The 14,516-nt window shown below is 45.3% G+C and overlaps 1 protein-coding gene across 8 annotated transcripts in view; it reads left to right on the top strand.

Annotated features, from left to right (window-relative positions):
• Nucleotides 1-12,436, top strand: part of TSHR (thyroid stimulating hormone receptor) — a 95,950-nt gene extending 83,514 nt beyond the window's left edge. For all 8 annotated transcript variants that reach the window (XM_075614626.1, XM_075614631.1, XM_075614630.1 and 5 more), the window contains 3 exons: nt 6,382-6,459; nt 7,376-7,564; nt 9,343-12,436. In XM_075614626.1, coding sequence (XP_075470741.1) covers nt 6,382-6,459; nt 7,376-7,564; nt 9,343-10,768 — 1,693 coding nt within the window. In that variant the 3' untranslated portion in view covers nt 10,769-12,436. The remainder of the gene's footprint in view (nt 1-6,381; nt 6,460-7,375; nt 7,565-9,342) is intronic.
• The last annotated feature ends 2,080 nt before the right edge of the window (nt 12,437-14,516 follow it).

Below are 14,516 nucleotides of genomic sequence, written 5' to 3'. Positions count from 1 at the left end.
CCGGGAGTGGCCCCGCAGGGAGCGAGACTGGCCCGCAGGGAGCGAGTGGGGCCCCGCAGGGAGCGAGTGGGGCCCCGCAGGGAGCGAGTGTGGCCCCGCAGGGAGCGAGACTGGCTCCGCAGGGAGCGAAACTCTTCTTCAGCAGGTGGGACTGTCATTTAGTGAATGACCCGTACTCTGAAGAAGGAGATTGGACCAGCGTGACTAACCTTTGCAGTTAAGGGATACAAGTTGGTCCATTACGGTTTGGAGAGAGAGGCTATTTTTCACAGTAAACACCATTAACCCCTCCTTTGAGTTTCAAAACCCATTAGTAGGATGCCCAGACTTTGTAACCCTTCCAATTTAAAGAGCTGGACCTGTCCATGTGATGTACAGCCAGGTGCAAAGTTTACCGTCCCTGCCAGTGAACCCAGTGTCCCTCCAAGCATGCTCACTACAGCAATGTACTTGCCCTCCCTATAATGTTCTGATCATGTCAGGCTTCAATGCAAATAGAGACCCCTCTTTTCTTGACCAGCACTCGGGCGCGGTACCCCAGATGGAATTGTTTATGGAAAACTTTGGAAGTGGAGCGCTTGCTGAAGTGTATCTCATGCAAGAAGACTACGTCTGCTGCCTCCTTCTTAGAATTGGAGAAAGCTAGCCGGCGTTCTTGTGGGCTGTTGAACCCCTTAACATTACGAGACATTAGTTGAAGTGGAGCCATAATGTAAGAAAATGATGGCGAGGCATATATATGCGAGAATATGGGAGCTGGGAGATAATGACATACCTGGAATATATGTGGGGGAGAGAGGCATAAGGTAGGAGGGATCCTTGGGCAGCCAATACCAGGGCGAACCTGTGATAGAGTCGGAGACGGGGAGAAGAAAGGGGTTGGGAGCATACAGGCAGTGGGACCAGGGCAGAGACATCGGCAAAGAAATGGGGAAACGAAAGGATGCAACATACGTAGGGGTGGGTGGCAGGGATTAAGATATTCCTCGCTGCTGATATCTCCTATTTGGTGGCAAAATAATGCATCCGCAGGATGATGTCGCATAGTGTCTCTCAGGGTTGAGAGCTCTGGGCATAAGAGTCCAATGGACTCTGTCCATGAGGAGATGGGCACAATGTGTGGAATAAGCAGCACTGATATTCTCCGTGGTCTGTCACTGACTCAGGGACCTCCCGGACACGTATGTTGTTTAGAAGCGGCCGATTATCCAGGTCCTCTTGGTGTTTCTGTCATCTCAAATGTTTTGGAGAGCTGCAGCAGGTCCTGAGAAAACTCTTCCTGAGTGGTGGAGACCTCCAGCATCATATTTTCTAAATCATTAGTGCATTCCTCTAAATGGGTGAGGTCCCCTCTTAGTTCTCTGACTGCTTGTTGGACCTCTGAGTGCAGCAGTATTTTCAGGTTATTGTACAGCTCTGCTATATCATCCTTGGTACAGAGCTGTGGGGCCTGGCCCTCCTCCGCACTCCTACCTGCTGCACCACACGGGGATCCATCATCTTTGTGCTTGCTTTTGAGCATGTCGGGGGGGATACCACCCAGGTCTACTTTCCTCCCTGGGCCTGCCTAAGAGAGGCGTACATGGTTTAGGTCTTTCTTGGGTCCCCATTGTTGTTACATTGGAGGTATGGCTATGTCAGCTAGGCCCCAGCAGGGTCAGGGGGCAAATCCGTGTGTGTATATATATGTACAGTATATAAATTCTCCTATCAATGAATTGCAGCAGAATTTTAAAACTAATTAACTATTTGGGTATGTTTCTGTGAGTTGATTAGGCAACCCCCTCCCTTAATTGCTAGTCAAATGCATGTGATCAGAGTACTTAAGACCATCTATCTTGGCTGTGTGTCACATCTTAAGTGTCACATTTAAAGTGTAGGTAGAGTTAATTTTGGAGTTGAACTTGGAGGTGAAGATTAGAGGAAGATCTGGACTCTGCATTAACACAATTTTGCAACTGTGAGAACTTGACTTTCTATACGCTGTGATTATTTGTACTCTTCCTATCCTCCAATACCTGGGAAGTCTCTCCTCCTGCATCTCACTATGCCCTCCCTATAGCTATTTCTGTTTACTGTTTCCTCACTTTTTTGTGGACGTCTCTGTTCTCTCCAACGTTCCCACTGCACCATTATTTATACACCTCTCTCCCAACATCTTCTTTACCCCTCAATAAAAAAACACCCACACAAATCCTCTTATTCACACCCTCTATCTACTCCTTCTACTCCTTCCTGCTGCTGGGAATCTCCCCCAAGCCTGAACCCAGACATACACACCCACAGTCGCTCCTACCAACCATTGTGGCTAAGCACTGCCATCTACAGCACTTATTCCCTCACCTGCTGTCTCTGTAAGTCTCCCATCATACCACTTAGATTGTAAGCTCTTCGGGGCAGGGGTTTCCTTTCCTATTGTCTGATTTTGCTGCGCTTATTGTATTATTATAAACAAAAACAGAAAGGCCAGCGCATCATCCAAAGTGACACAACATATAGTGCAATACCTCAGTGCTCATCTGCTCATAAAAAAGGACATTTAGTTAAACCCTTTGGCCAAAAAGGTTATAAGCCTACAGCCACTTCACGGCATGACCAGTCTGCCGGTCCTAACACCACCTGGCACGATTCTCATGTACCTCTCTTTTCTGCTGGAGGCTGATACTGTATGTATTATTATAAATCCCTGTACTGTATTCTTTGTGAAGAGCTGAGTACACTTTTGACGCTCTATAAATAAAGACATACAATTATATATATATATATATATATATATATATATATATATATATATACACACACACACACACACACTCATACCCCCTGCTGTACAGCAATCCATCCGGATTGGCTTCAGCAGGCTAGGCCCGTGGATAGGACACCCCTACGCCACGGCAAGGTCCCTGAGCTATAATCAGCCATGCCGGCCTTCTGGCCTCAATGATTTTGTAAGACCGCAGATTGGTCTATTGCTATCGTAATTTCACGATTTTGGTGTTTTGTTCCTTATGACAGCGGTTCTCAAACTGGGGGGTGAGGGGCGCGCCCTCCAGAAGGGGCACAAGACTGACTTAAATTAAGTGCGAAAGTGAGAAGCGGCGAAAGCCTCTGTAAACCTCACTTACCTTGGCGCCGGCGGCTTCTTAGACGCGTCGCCATGGCAAAGCAGCGTCAAATGACGCCGCAAGGTCATGTGACGTCACGTTGCCGGAAGAGAGGGGAACTGCCGGCAGGGGGGGAGCAGGGAAAAAAGATTGCTCCCCTGCCTTATGACACACTTTCAAAGAAAATGTTGATTTTTAGGGCTTGTGAAGACCAAATCTGGTGGATGTCAAAAGATTAGATGTCTTTCACTGCAGAGCACCACCTTAGGCAGCCATCTTGCGGAGCACTACCTTAGGCAGCCATCTTGCGGAGCACTACCTTAGGCAGCCATCTTGCGGAGCACTACCTTAGCACAGCCATCTTGCAGAGCACCAGGTCACCCGCCCCTACACTTCCTTTTTAAAGTGGAAACAAAGGAATTTAGTTGTTATTATATAATTATACAAGTCCTTCTGCAATAAGACAAGAAGATAGAAGATCGATGCCAGCGCGGCTCCTATAGATGTCAGACTCACCAGGTAGGATGGTAAAATCAATTTATTGAACTACATAAAACAGATACTAACAAGACATGACTAGGAGACCTCCTCCCACGCGTTTCGGGCAAGTTTGCCCTTTCTTGCCTGAAACGCGTGGGAGGAGGTCTCCTAGTCATGTCTTGTTAGTATCTGTTTTATGTAGTTCAATAAATTGATTTTACCATCCTACCTGGTGAGTCTGACATCTATAGGAGCCGCGCTGGCATCGATCTTCTATCTTCTTGTCTACATCCGGATCGTGGCCGCGCAACGGAAGGACGTCATTCACCCCTGGAGGGGAACGTTCAGCCGGGAGCAGAGGGGACGGACCATCGTGAGTATCCACTCCATCCGTGTAGCTGTTGCATCTGCAGCCGATCGCCATACATTGGGAACAGGACTGCACACAGCTTTAACCCCATACCTCCATTAGGCTTTTTTCCTTGCTCCACTTATCAACCATATACAGGCTATCAGCCATAAGGTGTTTATACCTGGAGTCGCCAGGCGGGTTTTCTTGGTCTTCTGCAATAAGAAGCTTCGCTGCAACTTCCACTGGTTTAGCGTTTTCTTAAACCAGAGACGACCGTAAAACCAAAAGGTCCCTCACTGACATCTCTGTCCCGCTGTCCATCCGGGTGTGTCCTCTGCTCCATCCCACTGCCATTGTCCCTTTTCTCTTTGGGGGTTATTCACTAAGCTGTGATAGTGCCGATCAGAGACCTATCGCACACAAAGTCCCATTAAAGTCAATGTGCCCTGATTGGTACTATTGTAGTTTAATGACTAATCCCGTGCTCCCAGCTCAACCTCACTGTGACTCTCCTGTCATTCAAGATGCTCGATGTGGCCGTGTGTGTGTTTGGTATGTATGTGTGTGTGTGGTATGTATGTATGTGTGTGTGTGGTATGTGTGTGTGGTATGTATGTGTGTGTATGTATGTATGTAGCGCCATTAATGTACATAGCTCTTCCCAGCAGTAATGTACGTGACAATCATATAAATAACAAATAATACAAATAACACATAATGGGAAGAAGCGCTTCAGACATAAAAGTGACATTTAGGAAAAGGATTCCCTTCTCCGAAGAGCTCACAATCTAATTTGTGAGTAGGGAGAACGTACAGAGACAGTACGAGGATGTTCTGGTAAGTGCGTCTGCAGGGGGCCGAGGTTTATGTATGAGGTGTAAAGTATCGGCCACGGAGCTACTTGTATGCTTTGTAAAGGAGGTGTGCTTTAAGATAGGTCTTAAAGGTGCAACGGCCTTCCACGGGAGTGACCACCTGGAGGTATATTGGATTACCTCTATAGTCTGTTCCTCTGCTCACCCTCCTCTAATTGCAGCACAGACGGGGGCCACAGGAGCCTCTGTGGGAATGTTATTTTCCTTCACGTTCAGGGAAAGATGAAACGTTTCCAGGCAGCTACGGCTTTTTTCCCCTTGTACAAGCAGTAGTTGAATCTGCCAATCCCAGCCGCCCAGAACAGGGTCTTCCTGCATGATCCCAGAACACATCAGCCCCTTTATTTGCATGGCTGTTGGCAGCGGCCCCCTTCGCTGAGGCTGGAGACCCCAGAATCTCGGCTTTGTTTTCCCTTCCAGAGAACGGTTGATTTTTGCAGACACAGAGTCTCGGAGAATCCAAGCCGGGCTCCGGAAGATGAGAGGGTGTAGGAGGCTCGTTAACATGTAGGGGAAGGATTAAGGCACAGACCTGCCAGGCTTCCTTCTTCCCACGCTAAAGCAATTCCCTCCTGCCAGCTGGTCATGCGCACAGGCTGTGTGCCAAATAACTCCTTCAATGCTGCACCTAGCCTCTGCAATGCTGTGCTGCACCCTGGCACACAACAGGTTAAAGATGCAGGCCTTTAAAATAATAATAATATATATATATATGTATATATATATATATATGTATATGTATATATGTGTGTGTGTGTGTGTGTGTGTGAAAAGTCCCACTGGGGGATGTCGTTTTTTGTGTCTTCTATCAAATATAGAAAATGTATGATTTACTTACCTGCGTGCTGTCCCTTGACGTCGTGTTGCAACCGGTATCGGATGGTCTATATATATAATATATATATCTCAAAACACTTTTGTTCATCGCTTACTGGGATCTGTAAGCAGACTGAATGCAGTCTATGTCCCGGTCAGTATTTCATTGCGTAGCCTCCTATCCCCAGTGTCAAACTTAGGATATGTGGTTGAAGTTTTCATACATTTGAACCACACCTTCAATAAGTTATGGTGAGTACCCCCCATTACAGCTTCATAGTGCAAAGTCAGTATAACCAGCCTCGCACTGAAGAATCCCAAAAGGTCAAAACAAGCTGTCTGTGAGTAGGATTACTGGCTCTGCACTTTTTAACCCAGGCTGTACTGAAAAGCTGTGTAATGCAGCAGGCATATGCTTATAGGGGTCTATGTACAAATGGATTAGAAGCAAAAGGTGACATTGTGCTCATTTGCATGTTATTACCCAGAATCCCTGGCTGCAGTGGATAATGGGGAAGGGCAGGGTTGCAGACCTGTCTTAGACATGTGAACCTGCTCACGCGTAATATTTTTTACCATACATTTGAACTTGTTTCTGAGTAACACAAAGTTAACACTACTTCCCCGACTTGCCACAGAGAACACCCAGCTGGCACTGGGACTTTGTCAAGAATCTCCCACTGCAAAGGTCAGTGCTTTCAACACAAGGTTTCTCGCGGTCCCAGCAGTGACGGGCTTTTCTTCCCTCTCTCAGTTACCTGCACAAGAACAAGTTTCTGAACGGGCTGCATGAAGAGGTGTTTCTGGGGGTCCTCAGAGGTCCCACGCTGCTGTAAGTAGGTCTGTCGCACAGCTCTTAGAAAGCAGTAGTACTGTTCTTCATGGCAGGACTGCCCCTGCCTGTTAAACCCGGGGGGTGGATAGGTGGGAGCTGTGAAAAGGTTCGGGGGTATATTTATTCTGCAAGAACACAGAGGGGGTGATTCTGTTTAACATGGGCCCCTTTCTCCTTTAACCCCTTAGATGCCACAGTAAAGCTTTGCAATGTTTTGCACTTCTCTCTGAGCGTGACGAGGGTTAACTTCTTCAGTGCTGAGCGGAGCCAGAAACACAGGGGGCCTGCAAAGTTTTTGCAGGCACTTTCAGCAGTGATCGGGTTAAAGAGGGGAAGTTGTGATGATCAGTACCAGTGTGTGACATCACACCTACCCTCCTCACCCCCCTCAGACCCTCCTCACCCTCTCCTGCTGCCTTCTGCGTGAATATAATGGGAGGTTTAAAAAAGATGGTGCTGGATCATTTCACGGGTTTCTGTCAGTATTTTGCAACGGATTGCAGTCAAATATGGATATGAGGCTTAAAAATCTCCTAGCATCTGTCTTGCATTTTGTGCTAATAATTAAATTGGTGCTGAAAGTCTCCATGTTCCTTTATCCCGTCCTCTGGCGGAGCAGCAGCCTGCAGCACATTACAGCAAGCAAGTTCATAAGGATCCTCCCATCTCTTATATCAGGGGCCAACTTCAGTCCTCATGGGTCCCCAACAGGTCAGGTTTTCAGGATATCCCAGCTTCAGCACAGGTGGCTCAGTCATTATGATTGAGTCACCTGTGCTGTAGCAGGGATATGCTGAAAACTTGACCTGTTGGTGGCCCTTGAGGACTGGAGTTGGTCACCCCTGCCTTGGGGTAATCTGTGTTAAGGTGCTACATGCTGCTGTGTGTTTCCCCCTCTTCCCCCCCAACCCAGGGACGTGTCACAGACAGGGGTCACTGCGCTCCCCACCAATGGCCTGGAAAACCTGAGGGAACTCATGGCCATGAAAACGTGGTCTCTGAAGAAGCTACCCCCCAAAAATACATTCCTGCACCTGGTCAAGGCACATCTGTCCTACCCCAGCCACTGCTGTGCATTTAAGAACTGGAAGAAGAAGAAGAGGTTAGTGACAGTGACGAGAAGAGGGGGCAACTGCCTTGAACCTTCCATTGGGGGGGAGGGGAGGGTGTTGTAGAACAGGGGCGCTCGACTCCAATCCTCATGCCCCCCCTGATCTGTTGGTGGCCCTTGAGGACTGGAGTTGCCCAGTGAACGACTGAGCCGCCCGTGCTGAAGCTGGGATATCCTTAAAACCTGACCGGAGGTCTTGAGGAATGGAGTTGAGCCCCCCTGCTGTAGATCACATGACTGGCGTTAAGTCACTGCAAGGTTGTCGCACATAGAAAGGTAGCATCACTCGTTGGAGGACAGTCTCAAGATTTAGGAGGCAGTCGTACTTACTGAAAAGCGGTCTCACTAATTGGTAGAGATATGCAAACCTTCTGCCAACGGCCGCTGCGAAAATTGCCTTTATTCTCAAATTCGACTTTTTGGGATTTTTTTTTTGTAACATAGGATTGAAGCAGGGGGGTCCCCGGAGCTGAACCCCATTAATTTCAGCTCCGGAGACCCCTTGCTTCCGGAGATAACTCCGTGGGGGGGCGCCGGTAGCCGCTCCGGCTCGGCTAGCAGGGCTCACATGATGGTTGAGTTTAAAAACTCCCGCGCCCTGCGGGCCAATAGGAATCCGTGACATCATCAGGTTCAGCATCCTATTGGCCCACGTGAGGTCAGGTGTCTCTCGGTTTTATAAAGCTATATTTGCGGAGGTTTACAAGTGACTTGGGAACCTAGCAAAGAAGCTCGCTCTCGCTCCACAAACTGAAAGAACATTGCAGCAAACATTAGTGGCGAAAAGGCAAAACTGCACGTTTTAATTAAACAAACTTTCTCAGGTTCGCAAAGAAACAGAAACGTTTATGCAAAAATTCACGGGCCGAACGTTGGCATTTTCGCCCCATCTCTATTTATTAATTAATTTATAAAATGTTTTACCAGGAAGTAATACAGTGAGAGTTACCTCTCGTTTTCAAGTATGTCCTGGGCACAGAGTTAAGACAAATAATACATGGTTACAAATACAGTTACATAAATGAACAGGGTATACATTATATACAAGACATTGCATGCACAGTTAGAGAAGATGTTTATTATAGGCGTATGTAACAGTTACAGACCAGGTTAAAATGTGTGACAGCCTTAGTTTTGAAAGAACTTAAACTGGTGGTGGCTGTGAGAGTCTCCGGTAGGTTGTTCCAGTTTTGGGGTGCACGGTAAGTGGAGGAATTAGAAGAGAATTAATTGCAGAGACGTCTCACAAAGTTGGAAGGTAGTTTCACTCACTAGAAGATACTCAGCAAACACTTCATTGACAGGCACCCCCCAACCTTAAGAAAAATAAATCTTTCTGAATTTCTAAGAGGAAGATGCCACATCTTTACTTTAAGTATGGTTACAAGCATTGGAGACAATTACACTGGTAAATTCTTTACAAATTGCAGTTTGTAGGTCAAGTTTAAGGGTGTTGCACCTTTAAATAGCTTTGTGTAATATCATCCCAAAATATAATCACCTGTTCAATGCCAAAGAGGATTAATCAGGTGGGTAATTAATTCCTAATCCCTATGCTAGTCATTATCTCTTTCGCTATCATTGACCCTCTTTATCTTTCCGTCTCTGTGTTATTGACCTGTTATTACTTTCCCCCAAAATGGGTAAAAAGAAGGTGTAACTAAAAAGTGCTTTGGAAAGTTAGTGGATGTATTGAGAGAGGTGTAGCCATCACTGATATCCAGGTTGTTGATATTCTTCAGTAAATGCTTGTTGTACTGTCTCTGTAGTGTCCTGGAGTCTGTGATCTGCAATCAGACTGCCCTGCACACTGTCCACAGGAAACGGTCAGTGAGTACCTTCTTAGGTCCTTACTACGAAGATTACCTGGAGGGCGACCCCGACCAGACGGGGACATCCAAGTTCACCGACTTGCACAGCAACACCCACTACTCTGTCTTCTTCGAGGAGCAGGGAGAGGGTGAAGTGGGTTTCGGGCAGAAGCTGAAGAACCCACAGGAGGAGAGTATCCAGGCTTTCGACAACAATTATGACTACATCATGTGTGGTGGCAGCGAAGAGCTGGTGTGCACTCCCGTGCCGGATGAGTTCAATCCTTGTGAGGACATCATGGGTTATAACTTCCTGCGGGTCGTGGTGTGGTTTGTGAACCTCCTGGCCATTCTGGGCAATGCCTTTGTCCTTTTCATCCTGGTCACCAGCCACTACAAACTGACGGTCCCTCGCTTCCTCATGTGTAATCTGGCCTTTGCCGACTTCTGCATGGGCATCTACCTACTCCTCATCGCCTCTGTAGATCTCCACACACGCTCGGAGTATTACAACCATGCCATTAACTGGCAGACAGGGCCAGGCTGCAATGCTGCTGGATTCTTCACCGTCTTTGCCAGTGAGCTATCGGTCTACACACTGACTATGATCACGCTGGAGCGCTGGTACGCTATCACATTCGCCATGCGCCTGGATCGTAAGATCCGTCTGAGGCACGCCTCTGTCATTATGCTCGGAGGTTGGGTGTTCTGCTTTTTCCTGGCACTGCTGCCGTTGGTTGGGATCAGCAGCTACATCAAAGTCAGTATCTGCTTACCTATGGACAATGAGACAGCTCTATCCCAAGCTTACATAATCTTTGTACTGATGCTCAACATCATAGCCTTTATCATCATCTGTGCCTGCTACATCAAAATCTACATCACTGTTCACAATCCTCAATACAAGTCCGGAGACAAAGACACAAAGATCGCCAAACGCATGGCGGTCCTGATCTTTACCGACTTCATTTGTATGGCGCCCATCTCCTTCTACGCCTTGTCTGCCATCATGAACAAGCCACTCATCACTGTCTCCAACTCCAAGATACTGCTGGTGCTCTTCTACCCTTTCAACTCCTGCGCCAATCCTTTCCTGTACGCCATTTTCACCAAGGCTTTCCGTAGGGACGTCTTCATCCTGCTCAGCAAGTTTGGCATCTGTGAACATCAGGCACAGATTTACCGCGGCCAGACTGTGTCGCCCAAGAACAGCAGTGGGACTTATGGTCAGAGGGGAAGCGGAGGAGGGGGGAGCACTCAGAGGGGACACTGCGACACTGGGCAGATTTTGGCAAACATCTCTGATTTCCTAAAACAAGACCAGCTGGTGGGTGCCACACAGAGCACCCTCTTCCTGGAAGACTGTAGATTGAGTGTGTTGTAGCACGGCTAAGGTATCTTGGGAAGATTATTTGGTCAGTGTTCTAGTGAACCATATAATGGCTGTTGATTGGACATCTTTGTATTGTAATAGCTTGTGGCACAAATGCTGTCAGTTTGTGACCATTAGGTAACCAATGTCAAGCATAATAAGAGTCTCAACCGTTTATGGTTTGAGTGGTCACCTTGTGGATTTCCCAGGTTCAGCACCAGAGTTTCACAACTTTCACGATGTGACTTTTCTACGTCTGTCTCGTGTCTGCTCACCAAAAAGGATCAGATATACACAATAAGGGTTGGTACGTGTGTGCCGGTAGGCAAGGCTCCTCTGTTATTTCTGGATGACAGCTGTATTCACTGAGATTCGAACCATAAAATTTGACATATACAAGAAATAATTTAGCCTCTCATTTTGCAGAGTTATTTTCTGCTGAACAGGGAAAGTGGAGGAGATGATACTTTTTGTAAATATCCAGTAGGGTCTCACAGGAACCGTCTTACTAAAAGTATGCAATGTGCTTTAAGCTTCTGCGTGCTGCACTGTTTAATGATAGAGTATCCGTGTATGATTTCAGCCTCCAAACTCCTCCTTAAAGAAAATAAAGCTTAATACCCCTTCGCTGCAACACATTGCGGAGAATTCATTGCAGTCTCCTCTCTGGCTTTATGGGGCTAAAAGCTTAAAATCACCAATCCTAGTCTTGTGGATTGACCCAAAGAGTTAGTGGCACTTACCTCTTACGGTATAAAAGTGTCTCATGCACAGGATTCCTGGAAATAAGGAGGGCGTAGTCAAAAAGAGTTCCAGGAAAGGGTATTCAATTCAATTATAAATCAACATCTCAGTTTAGAACAGCTGTGTGTGACAAAAAAAAAAATAATAAAAAAAAATCTGAATTCGCCCATAATATTAAATGGAACATTCTATGATGCTTTGACTGTTCAGTGTAGAGGTGGGTGCAATGTGTTCATGACAACAGCCTAAGCCAATCACAGTTCTCAATTTCTAAAAATTCCACTTATAAGGCCCTCTAGTGGCCAGATAAAAGGACCCGTGAGCTTTGCTGAATGGAACATTCCGATTGGTCAATACCATAGCCTGACTGATAACTGCCAGTCCGTGATAGAGCTACTGATACTGTGTGTTGTTAAACTTCAGACTTATCCATGTAAGCATGGGAGTTGTATAGATTAGGAGACACCTGATGAAGGGTCCAGGTTGGATCTGAAACGTTGTACAGTGGTTGTTCACCAACAAATTACTTGTAAGTAGGACGCTAAGAAGGTTTTTTGACTATTGAAGTCTTTTTGAATTTTCCATTAGGGGACTTGAACATTTTTGTTGCATGATTACATTTGGGTGTTTGCCACACATTTTTGTTCTGTTTTCCCCATGAGAACTATCTAAGGCTCCACTCTTCTCTAGGGACTTATAGAGACACTGATGTAAAAATATTAGTATTTTTTTTGTAGTAAAAAGGGCTGTTTTTCAAGCTAATATTTCTCGCTCTAGAAGTTTCTGCGGTGGCAAAAATTCTGCGCCTTCTTTTTAGACATGCGCAGCCTGGAACACAAACCTTTCATTTTCTTCAAGTTTTGCAAAAAATCCTACGACTCACGGCAAAAAAAACCGTCACATTTAACAAATGTCTCCAACATATTGAAAACATTAAACCTCTAAAAAAATATGTTGTTTGTCAATTATTTTTTTGTTGCAAAGTCTGACATTTTAGCAGAGTTTTAACATTTTGAGAATGTCCAAAATTCACCGTTTTTTCCTGCGGGAGTGAATATTCCACTCGTCTCTTCTTGTGGCTGTGATGTGTATGAGAAGTTTTCATTTCAAATGCTGTCGCACAGAGCAGGTCAAAAAACAATTGTTCCCAAAATGAAAATGTTTCCCTTTTCCCTAGTCCACTGAATTTAAGCATATTAGATAAAAGTTTCTCTCTTATTAATTGAATGGATTAATTCTAAGGTCTACATCTCCCCGGTTTCTTAAAAATAACCACGGTAAAACCATTTAAACTCCTAGGACCAAACCATTCAACGCCTACCGCTCATTTTACCAAACCCACAATTTGAAGCTAAATCGACTGACGTACCGCTCTCTTACCGGCCCAAAGCACAGAAGAGACTTCCACGAAATTGCCTTCTTAAAAACACCTGGAAAAGATTATAAGACATGTTTAATTAAAGCACAATCCCGGTCTGATATAACACATGTAGCATTTTGAATGAGTCCCCAAAAAAACTTCCATCACAGCTTTTTTTCAACATAACTGAAAAAAAACAAATAGATGGAAATTTCGACCACGCTGCTCCATTACTCGGAGTTAAAAAAAAAAAACAGCCTGGATTTTGAGACCTTAGATCTATATCGTTCTTAAATCGCCCTTTTTAAGCCAATCGGGATAACCAGTAACTTTAATAAAGACAAGCACGTACCTTTTACCATTTTATCCATTTTTCGACTCAGAAATTGCTACACTTAATTCTCATTAACCCAAACTTCCCGGCACTAAACCCCCCTACTCCCCTTTTATTCACCAGTTTGCTAATACGTAAACACTGCAAAAAATGTCAGCACAAAAGCTGCTTTAAATAGTACAAATTCAAACATAGAACGACAAATATCCTCCGCTGAAAGCTTTGCCAATATTATGTTTCATTACAGGATTGACGCAGGGGGTCTCCGGAGCTGTACTGTGTGTGTCTGGGGACCCCCTGCTTCCAGAGATACTTACCTCCGTAGGGGGTGCTGGTATCTCTGTGAAGTTTAATTGCCCCGTGGTAAAATAGCCAATAGAATGCTGCAACATCTTCCTATCGTCCCGTGTAACATGGGACATTTAAAGCTGCCATTTTGTTAGGCACACAATTTCTCTGATTGCAGAGATACCGGAACCACTACGGAGGTAAGTATCTTAGGAAGCAGGGGGTCCCCGGATCCGAAATTAACACAGTTTCACTCCGGAGACCCCTTGCTTCAATCCTGGAATAAAAAATAAATAAAAAAAGTGTCTCCTAGAAACCTTACAATAATTACACTTTTTATTCACTTTAACCAACTGCTTTACAATACAAACTTTGGAACAGTCCTAATAGCCATGAAGCTTATTTAAAAAAAGAAACACCCACTAACAACTTATTCATTTAATGAATTTTTCCTAAAATAAAGTATATACATTTACCTTCCTCTGATTCCACAATACCCTTACATTGTGTCCGAATATTACTCCTGCCGTCTCGACATTTACACAACTTGTCTAAGTAACAGCAACCACTGATATTTTAACTAAATCATTAACACCGATACCAAAACCCACAAGAAAACCGGGCACATGCAGCCTTCCCTGTCCATTCCTGGTGCTAGGCGATGAAAAAGTTCCCCCTGTGAAGGAGATCAGGCTTCAGCAATATGTTAAAGGGACAATCCGTGCAGCAATGTAAAAATAAAAACATCTTTTTTTGTTTTAATACTGTATATGCCGCCTTTGATTACTTTTATTGAAAACTAATTACCCAAGCTGCCGATCGATTAGCTTTTATTGAAAACTAATTACCCAAGCTGCCGATCGATTAGTCTCTGCCGTGATCGATCAGCAAAGATAGGGCTTATACAGTATTACTAAGGTAACATTATTGTTGCAGTTTGCAACTCAGACTGCTGGGAACATTGGCAACACATGATCACAAACAGGAAAGTGTTTCAAATATCTCGCACTGCTGGGGAAGTCTGCAAAAACCTG

The sequence above is a fragment of the Ascaphus truei genome, chromosome 9 (genome assembly GCF_040206685.1).
Source record: "Ascaphus truei isolate aAscTru1 chromosome 9, aAscTru1.hap1, whole genome shotgun sequence".
In the NCBI taxonomy this organism is placed as follows: Eukaryota; Metazoa; Chordata; class Amphibia; order Anura; family Ascaphidae; genus Ascaphus; species Ascaphus truei.
The sequence above is the reverse complement of the archived record's forward strand: the minus strand, read 5'-3'. Positions and strand labels throughout refer to the sequence as shown.